The sequence below is a fragment of the Brachypodium distachyon genome, chromosome 1, assembly GCF_000005505.3.
Source record: "Brachypodium distachyon strain Bd21 chromosome 1, Brachypodium_distachyon_v3.0, whole genome shotgun sequence".
Classification (NCBI taxonomy): Eukaryota; Viridiplantae; Streptophyta; class Magnoliopsida; order Poales; family Poaceae; genus Brachypodium; species Brachypodium distachyon.
In genome coordinates, this window is record NC_016131.3 from 28,226,171 (window position 1) to 28,249,164 (window position 22,994).

Consider the following 22,994-nt stretch of genomic DNA (forward strand, 5'->3'; position numbering starts at 1 on the left):
GGAAAAATTTACCAACATTTACGACTCTAGATTAGTTTATTAATCATCATGATACATATTTTCATAACAAGCTTACTTCATATTTTGGTATTTATTTTATAAACTTGGTCAAATGTTAAAAATGTCTACTTAAGATAAAGTTAGAACTTATTGTATTGGAACAAAGGTAGAGGTGTGACATGGTGACCCTCAGGATACCTTTTGACCCTCTTTTGGTTAAACAAATGAATTAGTTTTTCAAAAAATTGTGTCGTCATGAGATTTTAGTTTAGTTGGTTGCTAAAGAGGGTCAAAATGTACCGAGGGTCACAATTTTGCAGCTGTAAACAAAGTCAGTGGCTTCGAGCAGGAAATACTTTGCTAAATACGTGGCGTCTTTTATATATAAAAAAGTATTGCCTTTGCACACACAATCTAGCAGTAACATCACTAACGGGAGCTGTAAAAAAACATGGGTTATATTACATGTCAACGTCGACAGGCGGCCGCAGCCCGCTTCAATTCGTTGCACGGCCGCGCATCAACCGTTCGTTACCGGCCGGTAAATGGCCGTTCCCGGTGCATCATATCATCATCCATTCACGCGTCGCCCTCGGTACCGCGGGCGGCTGGCTAGCTTCATCACGCCCCACCGCCGCCGCTCGCGCTCTCCAGCCTGCGCCGCCGTCGCTCCGGCCCCGACAGCTCCACACGCACGCACGCACGGCCGGGGGCAGCTCTCCCGTTTCAGTGCACCGAAAAAAGGCACGCGCAAATCAAACAACCCACCGGTAGTACACTGGAGTACTACTGGTAGTCTAGTAGTCTACTACCGGACGACCTGGCATTCTTCAGTACCGTCCTCTGCTCCACCCACCGTCTTCTGACGGACGCCACCTCCTCAGCTCCGCGATCCAACAGCAACAGCGGCCATTACTTTACACTTATCTATCCACCACTTTATTTAAATTCACCGCATCCTTGATCCTTCCGTCAAATTCGCAGCTTCCATCCAGCTCCTCTGCTTCTGCTGCGTCATGTACTGTCGGTCGCCGCCTCCCGCGCACATGGGTCGCGTGGAAGGTGGAGTCGTGCGGGAGTGAGTACTCGGGGATTTAGGACACGCCCAAGAACCACGCTACCCATACATGTCCTGCCGCCCAGGGCAGCTAGGTAGCTGACTAGCTGAGAGTGGGGCGAGGAGGCGAGCTGCTGATACTTCGAACGAGCCAGCGGATATGAGGGGAGGAGGGGAAGGGGTCGTGGCCAGGAGATGGGTCCTCCTGCTCTGCGCCGGGAGCTTCTGCCTCGGCCTGCTCTTCACCACCGGGTATGTGTACAATTTGGCCCGTCTGGCTCCAGATTCTGAAATCTGTCGGGTCTTGGGCAAGATCTGTGGTCTTTACTTCTTGTACTTCTTCAATTTTGGGGGGAGGGGAATGCGATGTTTAGGTCAACGCATTGGAGTATTTGGGTTCAGTTTTCCCCCTTGTTCTTCGTTTCAAGTTGTAGAAATGTCAGTCAGCTTGCTACTTAATCGGGACCTTGCTCTTCTTCCCAGGATGTGGACGTTGCCGGAGGCATCTGAGGTTGTCAAACCAAATGAAAGGAGGTCAGGGAAAGAGACTGCCCTTACTGCCGGTGACTGTAATTCTGCAAAGGTACTTCAATACATTTCCATCAAGCAATTCCTCATGAAACTCTCTCCTCCTTTTAAATAAAAATTACAGTAACCAACCATTACCAAGTTTATAGGGGTAGTACTAGTACTACACTGATGCTGGTTCAGATTTCTTTCTTCTTTGTCATCAGGTTCGAGAAAAGCATGATTACAGAGATATGCTACAGCTACAGGCCTTAGATAGTCATCATGCTGTACAGTATGTGATGCCACGCAGCCTTTTGTCCCTCTGACCTGTTCCAGTACAGCATCAAGGCGGTTTTTTCTAACTAAAGTTCAAATGGCTCCTCCTGCAGGACTTTGGATAAGACAATAGCAAATCTAGAGACAGAGCTTTCAGCTGCAAGAACGCTGCAAGAATCATTTCTCAACGGTTCTCCAGTTTCAGAAGAGTACAAGGCTTCCGAGTCTTCCGGAAGACGGAAATACCTTATGGTGATCGGGATCAATACGGCTTTTAGTAGTCGTAAGAGAAGGGATTCCATCCGCAACACCTGGATGCCACAAGGTTTTTCACGCGCAATTGTTCTAACAGTTCTTCATTTGTTCTGGAAGCATTCTTATGACATGGGGTATTAATAGTGAAGTAATAATGAAAAATAGGAGAGAAGAGAAAAAAACTGGAAGAAGAGAAGGGGATCATAATTCGTTTTGTTATTGGTCACAGGTGTGCAACATGCTTGTTTATCTTTTAACCTGTGCTCGTCTCACATTTGGGCCTTGTGATAACTGGTTGTTTGCAGTGCTATTGCAGGTGGAATTGTAGACAGAGCAATTGCAGCAGAAGAAAGGAAACATGGAGACTTCATGAGGCTTGTAAGATTCACTTTATCTCTTCTTTATTAAAAATTATTACGTGCACCCTTTTGCCTTCTGTTATGTGGGAGTGTGAATGTAATTGTTGCTTTTACTCATGATTTTTTGTTGTGCTTACTTTCAGTTATGTTCACCTTGTTCAGGATCATGTTGAGGGATACCTTGAATTATCTGGAAAAACCAAGACATACTTTGCAACAGCTGTTGCTTTATGGGATGCTGACTTCTATGTGAAGGTTGATGACGATGTGCACGTAAATATAGGTAAACTCAAATTTGAACATATGCCTCTTAGTTTGGGGTAAAATGATTGAAAATGTGTGATTTCCATATTTAGTTCTATAGCCCTTATTTCATGATTTATTTTCTACTTTGATACTTAAATCATGTATCCCTAAGGTGTCGAGTAATTGGCTAATATGAATTTAAACTCCGATGCCATCTACTCTGTAGATTCCATAGGAACTGACAAAAGTTCACCAACTCTAGACCTTCTTCAAAACTGCCTGTTCAGCAAAATTCCATTTCTAACATGGATCTTTTACATCTGCACTTCTGCAGCGACCCTTGGACAGATTTTATCCAAACATGTTTCGAGGCCCAGGGTTTATACTGGATGCATGAAGTCTGGTCCTGTCCTGTCTGAAAAGTAAGTAGTGTATTATATTTAGCTCCTTATTTCTTTGTCATGCTTTCCTAGTTATCAATATGCAATTGCAACTGTGCAGGGATGTTAGATATTACGAACCTGAGCACTGGAAATTTGGGGATAAGTATTTCCGACATGCCACCGGCCAACTCTATGCTATTTCGAAAGATTTGGCAACCTACATCTCCATAAACAGGTGAGATGGGACCCCCAACAAGTTGTTGTTTCAAATGCTAGACCAAATTTACTCTTCATATTTTGGAGCAATACTAAAACCATTTTCGAATTCAATCATTGCCAGGCATGTCTTGCACAAGTATATCAACGAGGATGTTTCTTTGGGGGCTTGGTTAATCGGCTTAGACGTTGAACATATTGATGACCGTCGACTTTGTTGCGGAACCCCTCCCGGTAAGCATCTTCTGTAACTCTTATCTGAGTGGGTTCAGATGGAGTGTCCAAATTGGTTAAGGATTTAGAAATTTGATAAAGAAACCACCGGTAACCTAGGAGTTGCTCACTTAGCGCACAAAGTTGATTCAAATCATGTGTCTGTTAACTGGTCACAGATTGCGAATGGAAAGCTCAGGCAGGGAACACCTGTGCAGCGTCATTCGATTGGAAATGCAGTGGTATATGCAACTCTGTGGAGAACATCCAGGGAGTCCACAACAGGTGCGGAGAAAGCGAAAAGGCGCTCTGGACATCTTCTTTCTAAGCTGTAAATCTGGAGTAAGATCGGATGGAAGCTGCTCTCTCCTGTAGTATCTTAGGCTGAGTATGTTGTACATTGTGCATGAAATGTGTTGAGTTCATTCTTATCCTAGGCTTGTAGCTAGGTCTGTGACTGGGCATTGCCGGCAAAGCAGACCGTGGTTTTACTCGGAGTCTGCTGGTGCCGGTTGAGGGGGGTATACGGGCTGATTGATTCGTTTGCATGTTCACTTTGTAACGATCTCGTGAATTCTGTGCACAGTCAACAAAATACAAAAAGCTCTTTATTTTCGTTCTAGTGCATTTGATGGTTTGTTAAATGGGCTTCTCTTTGGATTGAAGGTCTTCTACAGAAAATTTTGTAGGATTCAATTCGTATCATTTCTTGAATAGACGCCCCTGAAATTGCTGGCTCTGCCAACGCATGTTAGATCATACCTCGTGATTCACACCAGGATATTATTTTCCATAGCAGAATAAAAAGTGAAGCAGATGGGAGAAAAGTGTTGAGACCATCTTACGTCTTGACCATGCGATGCCATGGTTATGGTTGTGCACCTCCATTATACACGTTTTTATGGCTTTGGAACAAAAGTGACGTAGTTTTGATAAAAAAAATTGTATCTTCGTGTAGTATTCATGACATTGTCGCAACAGTTGATCTATATGTGGCACACCCGGTGGCAAGAGCCTAGATCCGCCACCGGACGATAGTGACTGGGTCGAGCGACGACGAGTGCACTAGGACGAGGAGGATATGGTTAAGTGTAGGAGATTGGCACGACGATTATTTTGCCTCGAGTTGGGTACCATGAGTCGTATCATGTTTAATACTCCCTCCGATCCTAAATTTTTGTCAAAATATTACATGTATCTGGACGTTTTTTAAGAATAGATACATCCATATTTGGACAAATTTGAGTCAATAATTTAGAATGATACTATACGATCTTCTTCTCTCTCTTCCTTAACTATACCTTCACGTTGTATTGTATTATGAGTGGCACAATTTAGATGCGGCCCACTGTTGCACTCGAAGCTAGAGCTCTTAGTGATCCCTCTGTTATCCCTTCCCGCTGGGTTTCTCGGTTTGTGTCACTTTGCTACTGGGTGTTGTGGCGGTTGTGGCCTCAGACGGCGCAGTTGCCTTGCAAGGGAAGTAGAGAAGCACGCAATGCGGGAGTGGCGTAGCTTGGGGCCCTAAGATTTTTCGATCATCTATATAACATAGATAAAAAAATTCAAAACGCTAAAATAAATAAATTTTGCATGAACATTTTCATTTTTACTATTGGCCCACCTTGGAAATTTTAGGTGGTTACGCCACGAAGATGGTCCGTTCGTCGACGGCATGGCTTTTCCTCGGCTCACAAAGCCCTTTCAGGTGATGGTGCTTCCCTTGCGTCCAACGGCGGCAACGGTCGCAGGTTTCTCTAGGTACCCTGTTGGAATTTTCTTTTGCGAGGATCTTTTTCTGTAAATATTGCAGGACAAGTGTCCTCTCAGATTATTTTCCTTTTTAAAAACGGAATTTAATAATGGACAAAAGCTTTGCCAATTAACAAAAAGGAAAGCCAATATTTACACGGTGCGACCTCTCACTCCCGGTCCAGCGCCCACGCCAACCTCGGCCGTCGGCTCCGCCTGCAAGCCCACGCGCCTCTCCCGCACCGCCGCCTGCCTTCGCCTCCTCCGCGGAGAGGAGAGCACGGCCAGCTAACCTACAGCGGCCTACCCCAACGTCCGGATCGAGCCCCGTCCTGCCCCGACAGCGCCCCCTGTCCGGATCGAGCAACTGGTCTCGGCGGCGGCGGGATTGTTCTGGGCGGCGACGGGAGGCAAGCTGCAGAAGAGGGAGACGCGGAAGGGAAGAGGTACGTTGGCCCCGATCTTGCGCGCAGGGATGGGGAAGCCCCGCAGGCGATTTGGGGCGCGGCTGAAAATGGGGGTTGCGATGGGGAACCTGTTGGAGCCTGTTTTTTGAGCATATTCCTCGGATAATGCTATAGGGAACCGTTTCGGGCATCTCTTGGAGTTGCTCTTAGTTGTAGTGTGTGATGTTGTCGGGCTGTGAACTTGTGAATTGTGATCGTCGTAGGCAAGTGTCTGGAGCTCGAAACATCTTCCAGAAACAGGTGTTATTACTTTCACCATTTCGGATGTTATTACTTTTTTTTTGTCTCGAAGTCATTTTGTATGCCGAGACCTCGTAAAATCTTACACGTGCAAACTGAAAACTGAAGAACGAAAAGGCCTAAACTAACAACCCTAAAAACTGACAACAGAAGAAGGAGAAGGGAGTGTTAATTAATTTAACACCAGGCTACAGCCTTCTGTCTAAAACAGGTGTTTAAGAATAGAGGAGGCAGGAGGAAATTATGGAAGGTTTGCTGCCTTGCTTTACGGTTCATTAAATGTGAACCATTTTGGTTGGTTCGGTTGGTTTATTCCCGTTTAGAATTTAAATCGACATCTAATCTGATAATTCTTAAGGATCACCCAGTTAGGTTAGGTTAATGTGTTTGTCAACCCGTAATTGTGCAAATCATGTTTGTAGGTGTTCTTTTCGTGTCATGTGATTGACGAGTCTGCTGATGCCATCTTCGACAGGTGGACACGGGAGAATATGCGAGATCCATTTAATGCACCGGTCGATTTCATCGATGCGGATCATCGTGCTGGGAATGAGCTCACCAGGACTAATGTGACCTTGTCTGTCAGAGACTATGGCTTGCAAAATGGTGATGCTAAACCCTTCATTCCGAACTCCGACACACTAGTCAGGTCCTTCATTCTTGTGGGAACATTAACTGTTATAGGTGCATCCTTAGACTGTTTTTTTGTTGTTGAGAAATGAGGCCAATATCGTGTGCTGGCAGGAATCAGCTCCAGGGTGCATCCCTCCACAATGACTTAATTGCAGAAGATCCTAATACTCGTTTGATGGATCCTGAAACCAAGGTAACTGCGTGGGATCTTGCTATTTGATTTTCCTTCTGTATGTGCTCCAATTTCTGAACCTGATGATGTTTTCTTGCAGGAGCTTTACTTTAGATCAAGGACGCAAGAGGAAGAGATCTTGCTGCTTCGCAAGCAAATTGCTGACGCATCTCTCAAGGTATGATGTTAATAGTTATCAAACAGTCTAGCATATTTGCAAGTGCAGGTGCCTTACTCCTTTCTTTTCTTTTACCACCTCTGCTTGACCCATAACTGTAGTTATTCTTCATGTTGGTAGGAGCTGCAGTTGCTGAGTGAAAAACATATACTGGAGAGAAAGCTTTCAGACTTGAGGATGGTCTGTACGAATAATACAATATAGATTTGCTGCATGAGCAATTTATAAAGTTTTGTACTAATATTTTTGTTTTAATGTGGCAGGCTGTTGATGAGAGGCAGGAAGACGCTATATCTGGTGCTTTGAAGCAACTGAGCGAGAAGAAAAACCACCTTGAAGAAAATATGAGATTGGGAAATGATTTAAAAGTATGGTGCTATTGTACATTTCAAGAATGTATGCTCAAGTCTCTTTATGATATATTCATTTTTTCTTGCCAATCTGCAAAACTTAGAAGAAATATTAGTACAGTGTGGCAGTGGTGGTGGGTCAGGTGACCATTTCTTGAAAGAGTTGGATGTTTGCAGGTTTTTAGTCGACAGGTCAATACTGTATCTTATAAACATATAAAAAATTCTAGCAAAAGTATATAAACATGTGTTGCAGATCCTTTACTTTTGGTGTTGCATCTATTTTTAGTTGCATCCGACTCCAAATTTGTCTGATTTAGATAAATGCCAGAACCTAGGTACTCCTCCGTCCCATATTAAGTGGCGAAATATTACATGTATCTAGACGTTTTTTGTGTATAGATACATCCATATTTGAACAAATTTGAGTCACTTAATATGGGACGGAGGGAGTATATGCAAAGTGAGTCCTCATTCCCAAGCCTACATCCCAGGGAGATATTGGCTGGCAGTTATTCTGTACCACTAAGTTTACGGTGACATATGCAGCGGGTGATCCTAGTTTTCTGCATCTAGCAACTTTTCTTCATTGTTATAAACCATTTAATATAAACTAGATTACATAGTACATACTTTGCTATTATCTCTTTGAGAATTCAAAAAACTTATGGTTGAATTCTTGTAGGCTGAGGAAGAAGAGCTTTACTTGTTCACTTCTTCATTGCTTGGTATGTTAGCAGAATACAATGTTCGCCCACCTCAAATATATGCTTCGACCATTACAACTGTTACAAAGGTAACTCCTATTATGGTCAATTTCTGTTGAATCGTCCTTGTTAGGGAGCACATTTTTCTGCCCATGCATTAGATGGTGTATAAGGTAGCAGTGATTTATCTGTATGAGGTAGCAGTGTATTAGCTTTGCTTTGCTGATAAGAATGTACGATGTTTGCTGGATGTGGAAGGAAAGATAATTTACTGATGTAACTACAAGATTAATCTTGGTACAATTTATTCACTCCTTATCAAAAGCTAGATATTGGATCCCCCCACATTTTCTGATAGATATCTTCACATCATTCTGCAAACGTTATCTTAAGATTCATCCTTCTTTTGAGTAGAATGTACTGCTGACTTGAGTTACAACAGGGCAGTTAGCGTCTGTGTGTTGTTCACAAATAATATTTTTGTTACAATGTTGACTTGTTGTTAAGGAACTCTATGGTTCAATTATCGTACCTGTTAATCAGTAAGTCAAACAGGTTCTGCATCTGGAATTATGTGGTTTTAATTGCTGTCGCACTAGCTCCATGGGACTGAAGCTCTTTTGCTACTTCATAGTTAAGATATAAGTTATTCTGCCACATTTAGTTCAGGTGGTGGTTTGCTCAGTTCCTGTGCTTGACGCAGTGCGCTTAATCCATTATTTACAATCTAGCTTTTTACCAGTGTTTTAATGTTGCCATCATACTTTATGCTCAACAAGTCAATGGCTAACATTTAGATGTCATACAACTCTTTTGGTCACATTTTTTCAGCGCTTGTACCAACAGATGCAATGGAAGATTAGATCTTTAAATGTAAGTGATCTCAGCTATGCATCTTCAAGCTGGTGAAGTATTTTGACTATTTGAAGGCCTTTTTTCCGTGTCCTTCGCTGGGGGCATCCTTACACCAAGGCTGCTAGTTCACAAGTTTAGGATTTACGTCAAACTGGTGCATTTAATCAAGTTGGGACAGAAGGGTAGAATTCAGTTAATACCACTTTCATTTGAACAAATGCATATTGATATTGATTTGTGGAATAGCTTGTATATGGCTCTGCATGACTATGTGTAGTACTTGCCCATTACAACACCCTTTTTGCCTAATATGTTTATTGAATCCTGTTACTAGAGATGTTCATATCTACTAATTTATTTGATTTTTAAGACACTCAGTTGATTTATTATACTGATCCAGGACAGTTTAGGCAATATAGCTCAACCTGGAAACATATATAATCCCAATCATCAAGAAGCAACTCCGTCGAGAAACGGTCCTTCATCACCCTACAATGTGGTATGAGAACATGGTCCTGCAATTAGCTTGTCTAACATTGTCACTCCATGCATGTCTGTTTCTTATTTACAGGAGCCAAATAGGAGCACTTTCCCTCAGTATGCTCAAGATCCAAATGATCGACATGCTGAATACCAAGGATCCACTTATAACCAGTATGCTCAATTTTGATTTTGAAAATCTTTTACTTATGACAGTTATTAGCCATCGAATCAAATGTGTCATCGAAATGGAAAGATATTGACCTCTGTTTCTTGCCTGGCTCATCTTCCAGGGATATAGTAGCTACTGCCCCCTCTAATTATTTTGAAGAAAATGCTGGTCCTCGAGAAGCAAGAATAGATGAGGACTCACAGTTCTATAGGAATGATAATCAAGAGTACTCGGCTGATGGTAAATAAAGAGCTAAATTGTGCAACTAGAAAAGAGTCCAGATCATATCTATTAATATCATACTTCTAACCTAGGTGATCCATTGCCTGGTATTGAGGGATTTCAAATTGTTGGCGATCCTAGACCAGGATCTACTTTAAGGGCATGTGGTTTCCCTACGAATGGTACTACACTTTGTAATTTCCAGGTATGTTGTGTTCTGACTGGATTGTGATTCTTTTATCTTTGCTGTGAATTTCCAAATTCTGCAATAAAACCTTTTCACATGGAGATATTGTTGCAGTGGGTTCGCTGTCTTGAAAATGGCACCAGGCAATCTATTGAAGGTAAAGAAGGGAATCTGTGCTGTTCCCACGTGCGAATAATGTTCAGAGAAAAAATAATTTTACTGACTAGTTCTATATGTTTTGCTACTCAGGTGCTACGATGTATGATTTTGTGGTTACTGCAGATGATGTTGGCACTCTTCTTGCTGTAGACTGCACTCCTATGGATGATAATGGCCGCCAGGTTGTTAATAATTATAATTTAGGGACAATTCTCTGTCACAGATTGCAAGCCCATGTAGTCAACCTACGTAAAGTTTTGTGTAGTGCTCAAGTCTCGAGGTTACCAAACAGAAGTTGCCAGAACACATCATGATATTCTTTCTCCCTGCAACAATTGAGACCCATTTGCACTATTCTGTAGGAAATTGCGAAAGCTCATGGAACTAGGATTTTGTGCAGCATATTTTTTTAAAAAAAAAACTGAAGCTATGGGAAACTGTTTGCCAAACCTGATTTTCTTGCAACTCAGATAAAATGCCTGGGTAAATTGTGATTTACTCTAAAATGTGATCAAGCTAACTATGGAGGGTTATTTCTCCTCCTTAGTACTCATTGAAACACTCTCCTTGCAATTTGAAATATTCACATTATATACCACTATCTTGATTTAAACATGCCCATTTGTCGAAATTTTGCCACCCTAAGTTTTGAAGCATTTGGTGGCTTCTCTTGTTATTGGTATTTGCTTGCTTACATCTGTTCATCCCTTCAACTGCGTGTTAACTCTGTCCCTTCCATTGTTACAAGCTATATTGGGTATTTTAACATTCTTAGTGTTCTGGCTGTCTGATCTTGTTCTGTTGTTAACTTGTATTGTTTCATCAGTTGTTGCATCAGTGTGTGAACCATAGTCTGCAGAACAGCTTGTAGAGTACAACCCTATCCTTTAAAATGCTATTTCTTGATTTGATATAGGCATCAGTCTACAACCTTCTGACTAATTTACAAAAGTATGTTTAGCGTTGTTTTTCTTGGTTCTTTTATTTTCATTTAAATGACAGTTTGCACAAGAAGTGCACATGCGAATTTTCGTTTATTGTTCCTTTTGAGCCTGCAGGCAGTCATCTTCATTATCCATGTGATGGAAATGTACTTGCAATTTTGTTCCAAATGCATGGGTCTGAAATGGAATTATGTGCACCACACATACATGAATTTGTTATGCTGATAGTTTTGAATTAGTTTACCCACAGTGCTCTTCTTTGAGATTTTGAGTTTGATGGGTTGGTCCTCATTATCGTAGGGTGATTTGGTGAGGGAGTATGCTAATGGTGGGAACAAGATAGCCTGTGGTAAGTTTATGATGCAATAGTTGCCTCTTTCTGGATCCCTGATAACTTGGATTTTAAAATTGCACATGTATTATATTATTGATGTATTCTCACTCTCAGTTTTGAATTCTACAAGTCTATGCATTACTACTTACTAGTCCAATGTATCATGTTCATGATCCTGTTGTTTAAGTGGAAGGTTCATATACATAAACACTCATCTTTTACATTTTCTTATGTTTGGTAAATTAACTTCTTGATAATTAAATTGAAGTAAATTAGCGATAGACAGCATTTTAGCCTTTTTTGCTGTTGGATATTTACCTTTGTACATATCTTTTCCCAAGGTAGGCTGTCAAATACGGATACTAACTGTACAGTTCTTTGATAAATTAGTATCGGCGTTTCTTTTGTTCGTTAAAAATTACTCATACTAATTTATCAAAAACTCTATAATTTAGAATATTCTGAATTTCTAAGCATTTCTAGTATCAGTGTTTCTTCTGTTTGTTAAAAAAATCTGATACTCCCTCCGACCCATATTACTTGTCTCAAAATTGCTGAAATATGGATTTACCTATGTTTAAAAAGCGTCTAGATACATATAATATTTCGACAAGTAATATGGGTTGGAGGGAGTACTAATTTAATAAAAACTCTATAATTTGGTACTCCCTCCGTCCTGAAATAAGTGACGTGAATTTGTATAAGGATCTATACAAATCCACGTCAGTTATTTCAGGACGGAGGGAGTATGTTATAAATTTCTAAGCATTTCTTGTTTATTTGAAGAGAAAAACTAAACGGTCGTGGTAATAGTATATACACCATGCTCGTAGGCAGAGCACATTTTATTAGAAGACGAGTTCCAGACTTACGGACTATGGTTATCTAATAGGCTGATAGTAGGTAAACATGGATGTTTGTGTTCCTCTATTTGAAGTGTGAGTCAGCACATCAGAAAGTACTTGAAGAGGTGGGCCCTGCAGCCCCGCTTGTTTTTGATACAGTAAAAACTAAGTTCTGTAAAAAAGAGACGCAAAACTTGACGACCACTAAAGTTAGTGAATTTAGGTCGATACGTCTTTGCACATGATAATAGAGTTTCATTCTTTCGTTCTCCATAAAATAATGATTTATAACAAGCATTATTTGTTCATCACCGAGTGAGTTTTGTGCCTGTGTGAAATGTGGAGGTACCGTGTGCACCTCTTTGACATAGTTTCTAAAAATTTAGTGTGCCACTGTTAGCATGCCTCACATTTCACTTACATTTTTTAATTTTATGCAGATCCAGAAATGCAGAATGACATAAATATATATATTTCGAAGGGGAGAGCTGACTTTGATGTTTATGTCCTGGTATGTCTTGAATTATTTATTACCCATCAATCTGCCTGAACTAGGAGTAAGAATTTCAGTTAAAAACATAACAAGTAAAATATGTTCCCGTATGAAGTTAAGGCTTATTGATTATACTACCATCTAGGCATCTATTATATTTCAAGTCTTGCATTGTTAAGGTAACGGCAAACTTGTGGTCCTTGTACTGTTCCATTCGTGTCCGATAATTACGGAGTTAGCACGTATGAAAACACGGTCACCACCTTTGTAGCTTGTTTTGAATTAGAAGCTTAGACTTGAAACTTGTTGAATTTTGATTATGGGGATCTCGTACAATAGAACGGTCACAAGTAGGGGTGACAAAAAAAGATGTTCAAAATTTACCGCATTGTGCTCGAAATCTGTAATGCTTCTAGAGTAGTAAGATGGTTATGCTCGAAATCGACTCAGCCCGTTTGGTCGATAACAAGATTGCTTCTAAATTGTAATTAAGATGGTATTAAATCAAATTGCCTGAGCCTTAGATCAAAGCTTAGAAAATTGTGGGGGGTTTCCTAGGGAGTACATCATAAGTAATGACTATTGCCAGAGCTAGTGATTTGGGAAGCCACTCTAGAAGGATTAAGTCTCTTATATTTCCACTGGTGTTTGCATACCAGTCAGCTGGTTCTGCTATTCAGAGCAATGCTAACCTTTAAAGTTTCATCATTTGTTATGATTGAAATGAAATGGGATTAAAAGGTCACTGTAGATCATTTTGCGTATACCAGGTTAGTCGACTGCCTACAATGCCAGTAATTCCGTCTGTTCCATGGTGTGACGAAATGAAAGGTTTGATCAAGCAACATCCAAAAGTCGAGGCTGACATCTGCCTTCCTTTGCACAGCCAGGGTATTCACCTGATGAATGGGAACAAGCCACGTTGGTGCTTAGACGAACTGGGTATCAAATCAACTTCGGCCATAAGGATGAAGCTGGAATTGATGAGAAATATTCACCAAACGTACAGGTACATTCTCCTACATGCACATTGATTCACTCACTATTTAAGATTGATGAAGCATTGCACCTGACAGATATTATTTGGCTTTGCTATAATATATTTTTTCCTTCACAGACAAAAATACCCAATGGGCGAACTACTCAGTTTGTTTTAGTAAGTTCTGGGGGTGTAAATGTGCCATTTAACACACAGGGAATATCGGAGCCACAAAATGAGGATAATGATGTTAGGTGCCTACTGTCACCTTCTCACTTACCAACCTTCCGTTGAATGCATTCTTTTTGTTGACCAAGGGTAAAAATCATAGATCTGATCAAGTGACACTTCTGCAGGCTACGTGATCTAATCGTATTGGTCATGAGGACTTTCCAGAACAAGGTATCTGTTCTGTAGGACATTTCTGATGTTAAACCTTGACTTTCTGTGTATGATATATGGTTCCATGTTAGATGTTTGTTCCTTTTTTCACGACTGAATTGAATTTAATGCAGGCATTAGATGCTAAAAGGAAAGGCAAGGCTTAGATGTGTAAAAAAAAAGAGTGATTCTCGTCTAGAAGAATTTTGCTCATTATTTTGTGCAGTGTTCATTGTTTGCCTCGAGGTGAAAGATTGTCCCAAGCATTCTAAGATTTATCTAGAGGCATGGAGCTACAGAAAAGGGTTGGGTAGTCTTGTAGGTTAACTTGTGTATAAATACAATAATTTTCTGTAGCTTCTTTTTTTCCTTCTTCCCATTTTTCTCTCCTTCACATTCGTTTTATCTCTCGATTGCCCCCTCTAGGTTATTAGTCACAGGAATTGTACTTGTTGGTAAAATTTGAGCAAAAGCCAATTAATGTAATGAATTGCTGCTGTGTTATATGGTAGAGATTAGTTTACCAGTAACAGCTGCTGATATTGTCTGTCTAGCCATTCCATGCCGTAATACTCCTTTTGATCCATATTATTTGTCTCAAATTTACCCAAATATGATGTATGCAAGCCTAAAAAGTGTCTAGATACATGTAATATTTCGACTACTAATATGGATCAGAGGGAGTAGTTTTTTTAATGAAATATGTGTATTGTTACGATTGCATGAATTCCTAATATTTTATCTAACCTAAGTGCCTTCCTGGAATAGTTATTTACTCCCGGTTTGTATGTGGATTCATTCTTCTTCGTATCGCGTCCCTGAATTGAAATGGACGGTTGAATTTCAGCTTAATCCTCAATTCCTCATTCTCTTCTGGACACATCTTTTGACAAAGGCGAGTTTGGAATTACATGCTTGTTTACTGATGAAAATATGATTGCATTTGTAGCAAACATGCTCTTCCTACGTTGTCTTTGCTTTCGACCTTGTTAGATATTGCACCGCCTGCTCGCAAAGGAATAATCATGGTTTCCATAACCCGTCAAAATGCATCTTATAAGTCCTCTTTTATGGTATTTTGAAAGGATAGTGTATCCGATGAAACCATCTTTACAACGAAAATTACTCATGAACCATGTTTTGAATTTTCAGAAAATCCCTAAAATGAATAGCATACGTTGGGAAGTGGTGTCCTTTGCATCAGAGTGACGAGAGCCCAGCAGTAAACTACGCCCACGTGGTGCTTAATAACTTGATCTCGAGCTTTCGACCACTAGTGTATTTGTTTGGGCTCTTAGGAACAGCTCCAACAGCTTCTAACATGTAGAAGCTGGAACCCAAACAAACACGAAATTTTGGGCCAGCTTCACGTAGCCGCTGGACTGGAGCGCTTCCCAAAAACACACTGCGACTCGGAAGCTGCTTGATCGATGATTCTTCGAGCCTCTGCAGCTCGAGACTGCACTTTTTACTGGTTTACCCTCTCACCAAACTTCATATTACGCACCAATTGCCCCCTGAACGGTTCGTTTCTATTTCTTTTCCCCTCTGTTTCCCCCGCGATCCCGAGCCCCTAGGGTTCCCATTGGTCGGTGGCAGCGCGGATCTCCGGCCACCGTCGCTGCCGTCCTCCTCTGGAAGGCGGAAAGGACCCACGGCCCTCCTCTAGACGGCCTCCCACAGAGCCGCCACCCTCCTCTGGAGGTCGCGCCGCCCCCCTCTAGCGACCTCCACGCCGGCCAGCAACAGCCGCCGAGCTGCGCCAGGCGGAGCCACAGAGGAGCAACCCCGAGCCCCTGGCCGACCTCCACGCCGCTCCTTCTTGGACTACCGCTTCCGTGTAGCCCCAGTGGGCTGCCACACCACCAGCAGCAGCCTCGAGAGGATCCACCACCATGAACCGGCTCGAGAAGATGACGCTGAGATCTGTTGTTCCGTCTGAGTTCTTGCAGCCGGAGTTTCAGAACCTGTCAGCGTTGCGTTGGGACCAATTGGTAGTATTTCAGTGAACGTATTGAAGCGGTACTGAACACTCGCTCTAGTATACTCCTAAGGTTCAGAAGTTCCATTACTTTAGTATTTTAAGAGATGAGCATATGCACAAGGCGAAATTGAGTTGAGCAAAGAAATGTAATATTATCACATTCGGTGAAAAAATGTAAAGTAATGATGTGTTCAAACTATATGCATTGTCATATTATATACTTGTCTAATCGAGTGAAAATTTGACATCTTGAACAAAAACAACTCTTAAACCACTAATTTACCTCTAAAACGGTACAGTCAACACTTATAGTTTCTACCAATCTACAAAACTATAGGGTCATTTAGGTCATTTAAGCATACTGCAGCTACAGCTGCAGCCGCACTAGACGCCGAAACAAACAGACATCATACAGCTTCAACTTTTTAGCCGCAGCTGGCAGCCACAACTGATTCTGAAATCTGCAGCTGCGAAGCTGCAGTCCAAACAAACACAACCTAAATCACGCTTGATCTTGTGATCCCATTAGCTGAAAATTTTAGCCTCTTGAACACATCAAAACCTTTGACAAATGCACTTGTTGCTGATGGTCCTGTCGTGGATGAGATCACCATGAAGCCTAAAGAAGAACGAGTCCTTGTGCTGCCGATTGATTGATTCGGGCTTCCGATATGGAGAAAGATGCGTTGCTCGTGTGCACGATCCCGGGCTTCCTCGGCTCCATTGCAGTCACCCTGGGATACGTTGCCCACTCCTACACGTCCAAGGCATGGATCATGTGTTTCCCAGAAGACTCGTTTCCTACTTCATCTTATTTCGAATATATGTACCCAATGGCTAACAAATGCAGCTGCACTTTTACTCTCCCACGAGTGCACGCTTGTGTCCGGTGGTCTGACCAGCCAAAGCGGAAGCAGCATGCAGTTTTTTCAAATGCGGCTGCACTTTTACTCTCCCACGAGTGCACGCTTGTGTCGGGTGGTCTGACCAGCCAAAGCGGAAGCAGCATGCAGTTTTTTCAAATGCGGCTGCACTTTTACTCTCCCACGAGTGCACGCTTGTGTCGGGTGGTCTGACCAGCCAAAGCTGAAGCAGCATGCAGTTTTTTCTGTCGTTTAGCTTAACACGGTCGCATCGTTGCATGCAAACATATGAGCCCCTGCATGCCATCTTATATTACATTTAATTTTGATTTGAAGTATTCAAAAAGCCATAACTTTTGATTCGGGCATCAGAATTTTGATCCGTTTTCACGGTTGGATTTTTCGTGTTGAGCTCTTCAAAACTAGATCCCATATGTGTATGTTTGAACGATCTTCTAAAAAAAAGCAATTTTCTATTAAAACAAAGCGACTTTTGAGATCTAAGTTGTCTACCTTTGTTGTTAAGTTGCGTGTTATACAGTTCTTGTACTACTAGATATGACTTTGCCTAAAATGGGGATAAATTTTCTTCTATTTGTCTACCACATCAACGTTCGACAACATTGACATGCTTGGCAAGCGAGGAGAGGAGAGGTCATGTATGGAGCCGGGGTTTCCTACTGAGATGAAACTCGTGGTTTGTTCGTATTTGCGACAAACCAAAGTTTCACATATTTGCAAAATTGTTCAAAGGAGAGCCAAAAGTTATAACACAATACGTGAGCTCAAGTCAACACCACAGACACCAAATTCGTCTGTGTTGTAGCGAAAGTTACAAGGAAGAGAGTAAAAGTTGGTAGCACAAAAGAAAAAGTTGCTAGCACAGAAGAAAAAGTTGCCAGCGCAGAAGATAGAGTTGCAACACGTTAGTGAAAGTTGCCGACGAGGCACATCACAGTTGTTTTTGATGGTGAGAAAGTTGCTACAGTGGAGAAACAAAGTTTTTAGTATGATTGCCAAAGTTGTCAGTATAAAAGCTAACTTTCCAGCATGAGAGTCAAAGTTGCAAATATACGAGCCAAAGTTGCCGGTGTAGAAGGCAAAGTTGCGTATGTGAGCCAAAATTGCTAGAATAGAAAGTAAAGGTGTCGATATAAAAGACAAAGTTGCCCGTGTAGAAAACAAACCTATCGACACATTAATGAAAGTTGCCACCAAGGCACACCAAAATTGTTTGTGATGGAGTGAAAGTTGTTAGAGTGGAGAAAAACTGCTACCGGATGAGAGACAAAGTTCTTACTATTTGAGCTAAAGTTGCTAGTATAAGGGCCAGAATAAGTTGCTAGTATTATAGTCAAAGTTGCGAGTATAGGAATCAACGTTGCTAGTATGTGAATCAAAGTTGTCAGTGTAATAACTAAAATTGCTAAAGTCAGAGTAGTCAGTATATGAGCCAAAGTTGCCGGTATGAGAACAATAGATGCTAGCACAATATGCGAGTGAAAATTGCTAAAAGGGGCAAAAACTGCTACTTATATGGGAGCAATAGTTGCTAATACGAGAGACAAAGTTGTCGACAATGAAAACAAAGTTGCGAAGGTTGATACATTTGACACATTTGTTGGAAAGTTTCAAATTCTTAATGTACTACAAGCAACTGTGACACATATTTGAAAAGGTTGTCTTCTCTATAGCAATTTTCGATTCAATGCACCACCGCAAACAAAGTTGCATAAAATTACAAAACGTTGCATTGCTTAATAGAAAAGTTGCTAATACCAGAGTCAAAGTTGCGAGTATATGAGCCAAAGTTGCAAATATATGAACCAAGGTCGCCGGTATGTGATTTAAATTTGCCGGTATAGGAACAAAGTTGTTATTATGAAAAACTCACAGTTGTCCACACATAAGACAATGTTGCCAACATACAAGACAAAGTTGTCACCATGTCATACCTAAGTTGGTTGTGATAGAGTGAAAGTTGCTAGAATCGAACAAAAACTGTTATCGGGAGGAAACCAAAGTTGCTAATATGAGAGACAAAGTTGCCATTATAGAAACAAAAGTTGGTTGTATGGAAGTCAAAGTTGCCGGCATAAGAGCCGAAAATGCTATTATCTGAGTCAAAGTTATCAGTATATGAGTCAAAATTGCCAGTATGAGAGTGAAAGTTGTTAAACATGTGAGAAATAATTGCTAATGTGAGAGTAAAATTTGCTAGTATGTGAGCAATAACTATTAGTACCGGAGTTAAAGTTGCGGTTTTGAATTGAAGCAAAACCCGCCATTGATATGAGAGCCAAAGTTTGCTATGAGAGCAATAATTGCTCTTATGAGAGACAAAGTTGCTCAGATGAGAGTTAAAATCAGAGCAATCGTTACTAGCATGTGACCACTATTTGCTAGAATGAGAGGACGGAAGGCAAAGTTCCCGACACATTAGCAAAAGTTGCTAATATGTGAACAGTTGCTGCTATATCAACCAGAGTTGCTAGCACTTGAAAAGTTACTCATATAGAAGCCAAAGTGGCTAATTTGAGAGTTCAAGTTGTCGATATAGAAACTAAAGTTGCAAGTGTTTGAGTCAAAAGTGCAAAATGCGAAAAGTTACCGATATAGCAACCAAAGTTGCTAGTTGCTAGTTGCTAGTACGTGAAAAGTTGCAACCAGAAAAGTGAAAGCTCCCAACACATGAAGCATAATTGCCTACAGATGAGCCTCGTTAGCAAAGCAGAGAAAGTTGCGAAAAATGAGCCTAAGTTGCTTACTTTCAAGAGAAAGTTGCTACCCAGCAAAATTTTATCGAAACATGCCCACATGGGATCTAGTTTTGAAGAGCTCGTCCTCAGTAACCCAACGGTGAAAACAGATCACAATTTTGACATTTGGTTCAGAAGTTATGGCTTTTTAAAATTTTCAAAACGGAAATAAAACCATTTGGTGCTATTACTAGTTCAGTTTGCATGCAGCCAGCAGGCATTGATTGCATGGACGTTAAAAGACAAAAAAAAGTTGATTAGCATCACGCGCACGAAAAGAAAAACGAATCTCCATACTTTTTTGGGTGGAAAGAACTTTCCATAACAGGAGGCCGCTCGGAAACTAGTTGAGTCTCTAGTCGCCTCCATACATGTATGCTAGCTAACTGGATTTTGCTAATCCAGTCTGTGGGGTACAACGGGACGAGCTGCGTGTACAGGAGCCCGCCGGCGATTGGGTGCGGCATCCTGGGCGTCTTCCTCGTGCTCCTCAACCAGGTCATCGACGCCGCCTCCACCAACGACTGGTGCCGCTGCTTCTGCAGCTGCTGGAACAAGCGGCGGCGCCGGGCGCATCCGCCGTCGAAGCGCCGCAGGCTCAGCATCATCCTGTCGCTCTTTTCCTGGTCCGCCCGTCGAGCTGTAAATCTGCAATAACTTCTGATGATCTGATCAATCCAGCGATCTCTCTAGTTAATTTAAGGGCGTGGTGGGTTCTGACGATTGTTGCCGTGGTGACGTTCATCCTGGGCGTGATGGCGAGCTCGCGGGAGGAGCCGCCGGTGTCGAGGACGCCGACCTCGTACGCGTGCAGGAGCCCGGAGGCGATCGGGAACTTCCCGACGGCGTCGCTGGCTTCCCTCATCGCCGTCGTGCTCGGGATCGCATCCTACGTCTTGCTCGAGACGGCGACGGAGCAGCAGAGTATCGCCGCTGGTACGAGTAGAGTACGGGGCAGCAACAGCAGCAGCAGGAAAGCCAGCTTCGATCTGGACCGGCGCTGGTGTCGATCAGGAAGCAGAGCACATCTCTCTGGCCACCGCAGTTTGAAGACAGGTTATATAGGTGGATGTAACAATTTTCAGCGCCTTGTATGTGTGTTCACTGATCAGTACTCCCTCTGTATCTATTCTTAAAAATCATCTAGATACATATAATATTTCGACAATAATTTAGGATCGAAGAGAGTAGTCAGTACATGCAGCATTGTCTACCGTGTAAATAAAGTCGAAAACACATGGGACGGATACATGAAAACCATCTTCATGGTGAAAATTCCGTAGAAAACCATCTTAAGATGTTTAAAAAATTGCTTATATTACATAAGTGATGTTTTTATACATTTGTATAATTACAAGTATAAACTCAATTGCGTTTAACGGCAAACAAAAATAAATAAATCAACAAGAGTTGTGGCTCTTCAATGTTTTTGACACTATTCATAGGTGTGGTTCTTCAATGTTTGACACCAATCCGTTCACAAATAACCGTACGTTTGGTTTCAAAATTTGTCCGCAAAAGAGTGTACTTCTCTTTTTTCAAAGCACTTTAGACTTAAGAAAAATTGCTTCTCTCTGATTACACGGAAATCAAATCCAATAACATTTGTTCATGAACTTAGCTCATTGGAGGTGTGAGAATTAATGATTAGAGAGATGGTGGTTGACACCTTCCCAAGGCATTTTCTATCTCGCTTCTTAATTTTTTTTGAAATTCCCACATGTACATTTATTTGTGGACAAGGGGAATATTCATTTGCATATTTCTCGTTTTCGTACCTTCCTAGTGCAATAGAATTTTGACTTGAAATTTTGTGGTGTGCTGATAGGAGTTTTCAATGAGAAGGTTTTTGCGTCTTCACTGCAGGTTGTGTACTTTCGAACACATTTACTCTATCGTTGGTCTATGCTACACCAACCGACGGATAAGGAGGTGCTTCTGGCGGCTAGTACTCAGGTGTAGTGGGTGCCCATGACGTGTTCACCCATCATGCCTGTCAACATAATCTCCGGATCGACGCATCATCACAATAATGATAGTTGGTCAGTCTTTTTTTTTATACTCTCTCCGTCCAACAAAAGATGTCTCAAGTTTGTCAAAATTTGGATGTATCTAAACATGACTTAGTGTATAGATGCATTCAAAATTAGTCAAAGTTGAGACATCCTTTGTTGGACAGAGGAAGTAAGTGATATTTGAGCTGTTTCCATTTTATCACGGAGAGTCGAGTTGTTTGATCTTGTGCGGTTTGTTTGTATCAACTCGAAATGACGATTAATAAATAAAAAGGAAAACTAAAATAAATGGAAAGGAAAAACTTGAGTGACACGAATGGAAATGCTGGGAAAAAGCCTTGCTTGTCCAAGTGTCCATCCTTTTGTCACGTTCCCTTCCCCGTGAGGCCGTGACACCTCTCTCCCTCCCTTTTCCAATTTCGCTGCCTGGCCTTCCCGCCCGGTTTTCCCTCCACCCGGGGCTCAATATATCCCCCCTCCCTCCTCGTCTCGTCTCCCCCACCAAAAACACCCGCGCGCAAAAGAATCCGCCCGCGCATCGATTCCCCGCGCTCTCCCTGTCCCTCTCCCGAATCCAGATCCGCCGGCCGCCGCGCGCAGTGGCGCACCCGTCCGCCATGGGCCGCCGCCTCCGCTCCCCTCCTCAGGGGTCCGACGAGCGCCACCGCTTCCTCCGCCCCGGCGCGCTCGCCAGGCTCCGCGACTCCAAGATCGTCGCCCGCTCCCTCCGCTCCGCCGCCTCTGCGGCTTCCTGCGCGCGGCCGCTGCTCCCGCCGTGCTCTCCTCCTCGTCCCGCCACGCCGTCGCTCTCTGCCGAGGCCGGCGGCGTGCCGCACTTCTTCTTTGGGGGCTCAGTTGCTAGGGCCCCGCGGTACCCGCTCCGGAAGAAGCTCGCCGCGGCCAGGGGCGTGGTGTTCCTGCCGCCGCCGCCGCCCATGTCGCCCGACGCGGCCGCGGATGCGTTCTTCGGAGCGTTCGCTACGGCGCCGTCGGAGATGGTCGCCGCGCACTGAGTAGGGCCGATTGTTGTGCCGCTCGCCCCTTGGGAGGCTGCGGAGGTGCTCTGGACGTGCGCCATCGGGGCTAGCCGTCGAGCTTTCCCGTGCTGCACGACTGTTGTTTAGGCTTTGGTTAGATCTGTGCAGATGGCTTGCGTCATCTTTTAGGAATTGCTGATTTGGAGTAGAAACAGACTGTGTAATTGGAATTTAAGACAATAATACTCTTGTGCTTGTTTTGACTCCATAGTTTCAAGTTATCTTTTAGAAAAAACCCGGCTTGGTATTTTTTATGGAACAAAACAAGTAC

The 22,994-nt window shown here is 42.4% G+C and overlaps 3 protein-coding genes across 8 annotated transcripts; all 3 read left to right on the plus strand.

Moving 5' to 3' along the window:
- The first annotated feature begins 760 nt into the window (after positions 1–760).
- LOC104585564 (probable beta-1,3-galactosyltransferase 2) lies at positions 761–4,140 on the plus strand. Of its 2 annotated transcripts, XM_010242494.3 has the most exons (11): positions 761–1,309; positions 1,541–1,640; positions 1,792–1,859; positions 1,957–2,168; positions 2,264–2,327; positions 2,404–2,476; positions 2,620–2,740; positions 3,038–3,125; positions 3,205–3,321; positions 3,427–3,536; positions 3,695–4,140. In XM_010242494.3, exons 1-11 carry the CDS (start codon positions 1,218–1,220, stop codon positions 3,841–3,843), a joined length of 1,194 nt encoding a protein of 397 aa, XP_010240796.1. In that variant the 5' UTR covers positions 761–1,217; the 3' UTR covers positions 3,844–4,140. The 2 variants fall into 2 exon arrangements, with proteins under 2 accessions (XP_010240796.1, XP_024312509.1); XM_024456741.1 differs by lacking the exon at positions 761–1,309 and having other exon boundaries at positions 1,568–1,640; positions 1,769–1,859.
- A 1,258-nt stretch (positions 4,141–5,398) lies between these two features.
- LOC100840800 lies at positions 5,399–14,612 on the plus strand. Of its 5 annotated transcripts, none has more exons than XR_002961676.1 (20): positions 5,421–5,713; positions 6,450–6,623; positions 6,719–6,800; positions 6,880–6,957; positions 7,078–7,137; positions 7,221–7,325; positions 7,993–8,103; positions 8,846–8,887; positions 9,270–9,368; positions 9,441–9,523; positions 9,643–9,761; positions 9,836–9,948; positions 10,045–10,087; positions 10,180–10,271; positions 11,334–11,382; positions 12,653–12,723; positions 13,476–13,714; positions 13,823–13,938; positions 14,041–14,086; positions 14,200–14,612. XR_002961676.1 is itself a non-coding variant. In XM_024456740.1 (20 exons), exons 2-20 carry the CDS (start codon positions 6,466–6,468, stop codon positions 14,230–14,232), a joined length of 1,623 nt encoding a protein of 540 aa, XP_024312508.1. In that variant the 5' UTR covers positions 5,423–5,713; positions 6,397–6,465; the 3' UTR covers positions 14,233–14,612. The 5 variants fall into 5 exon arrangements, 4 of the variants coding, with proteins under 4 accessions (XP_014752725.1, XP_024312508.1, XP_003563413.1 ...); XM_024456740.1 differs by having other exon boundaries at positions 5,423–5,713; positions 6,397–6,623; positions 13,592–13,714; XM_003563365.4 differs by having other exon boundaries at positions 5,423–5,713; positions 13,592–13,714.
- Positions 14,613–22,195: 7,583 nt separating this feature from the next.
- Positions 22,196–22,978, plus strand: LOC104582110. The gene has a single exon (XM_010231445.3). The coding sequence runs from the start codon at positions 22,304–22,306 to the stop codon at positions 22,697–22,699; it is 396 nt and encodes a 131-aa protein (XP_010229747.1). The 5' UTR covers positions 22,196–22,303; the 3' UTR covers positions 22,700–22,978.
- The last annotated feature ends 16 nt before the right edge of the window (positions 22,979–22,994 follow it).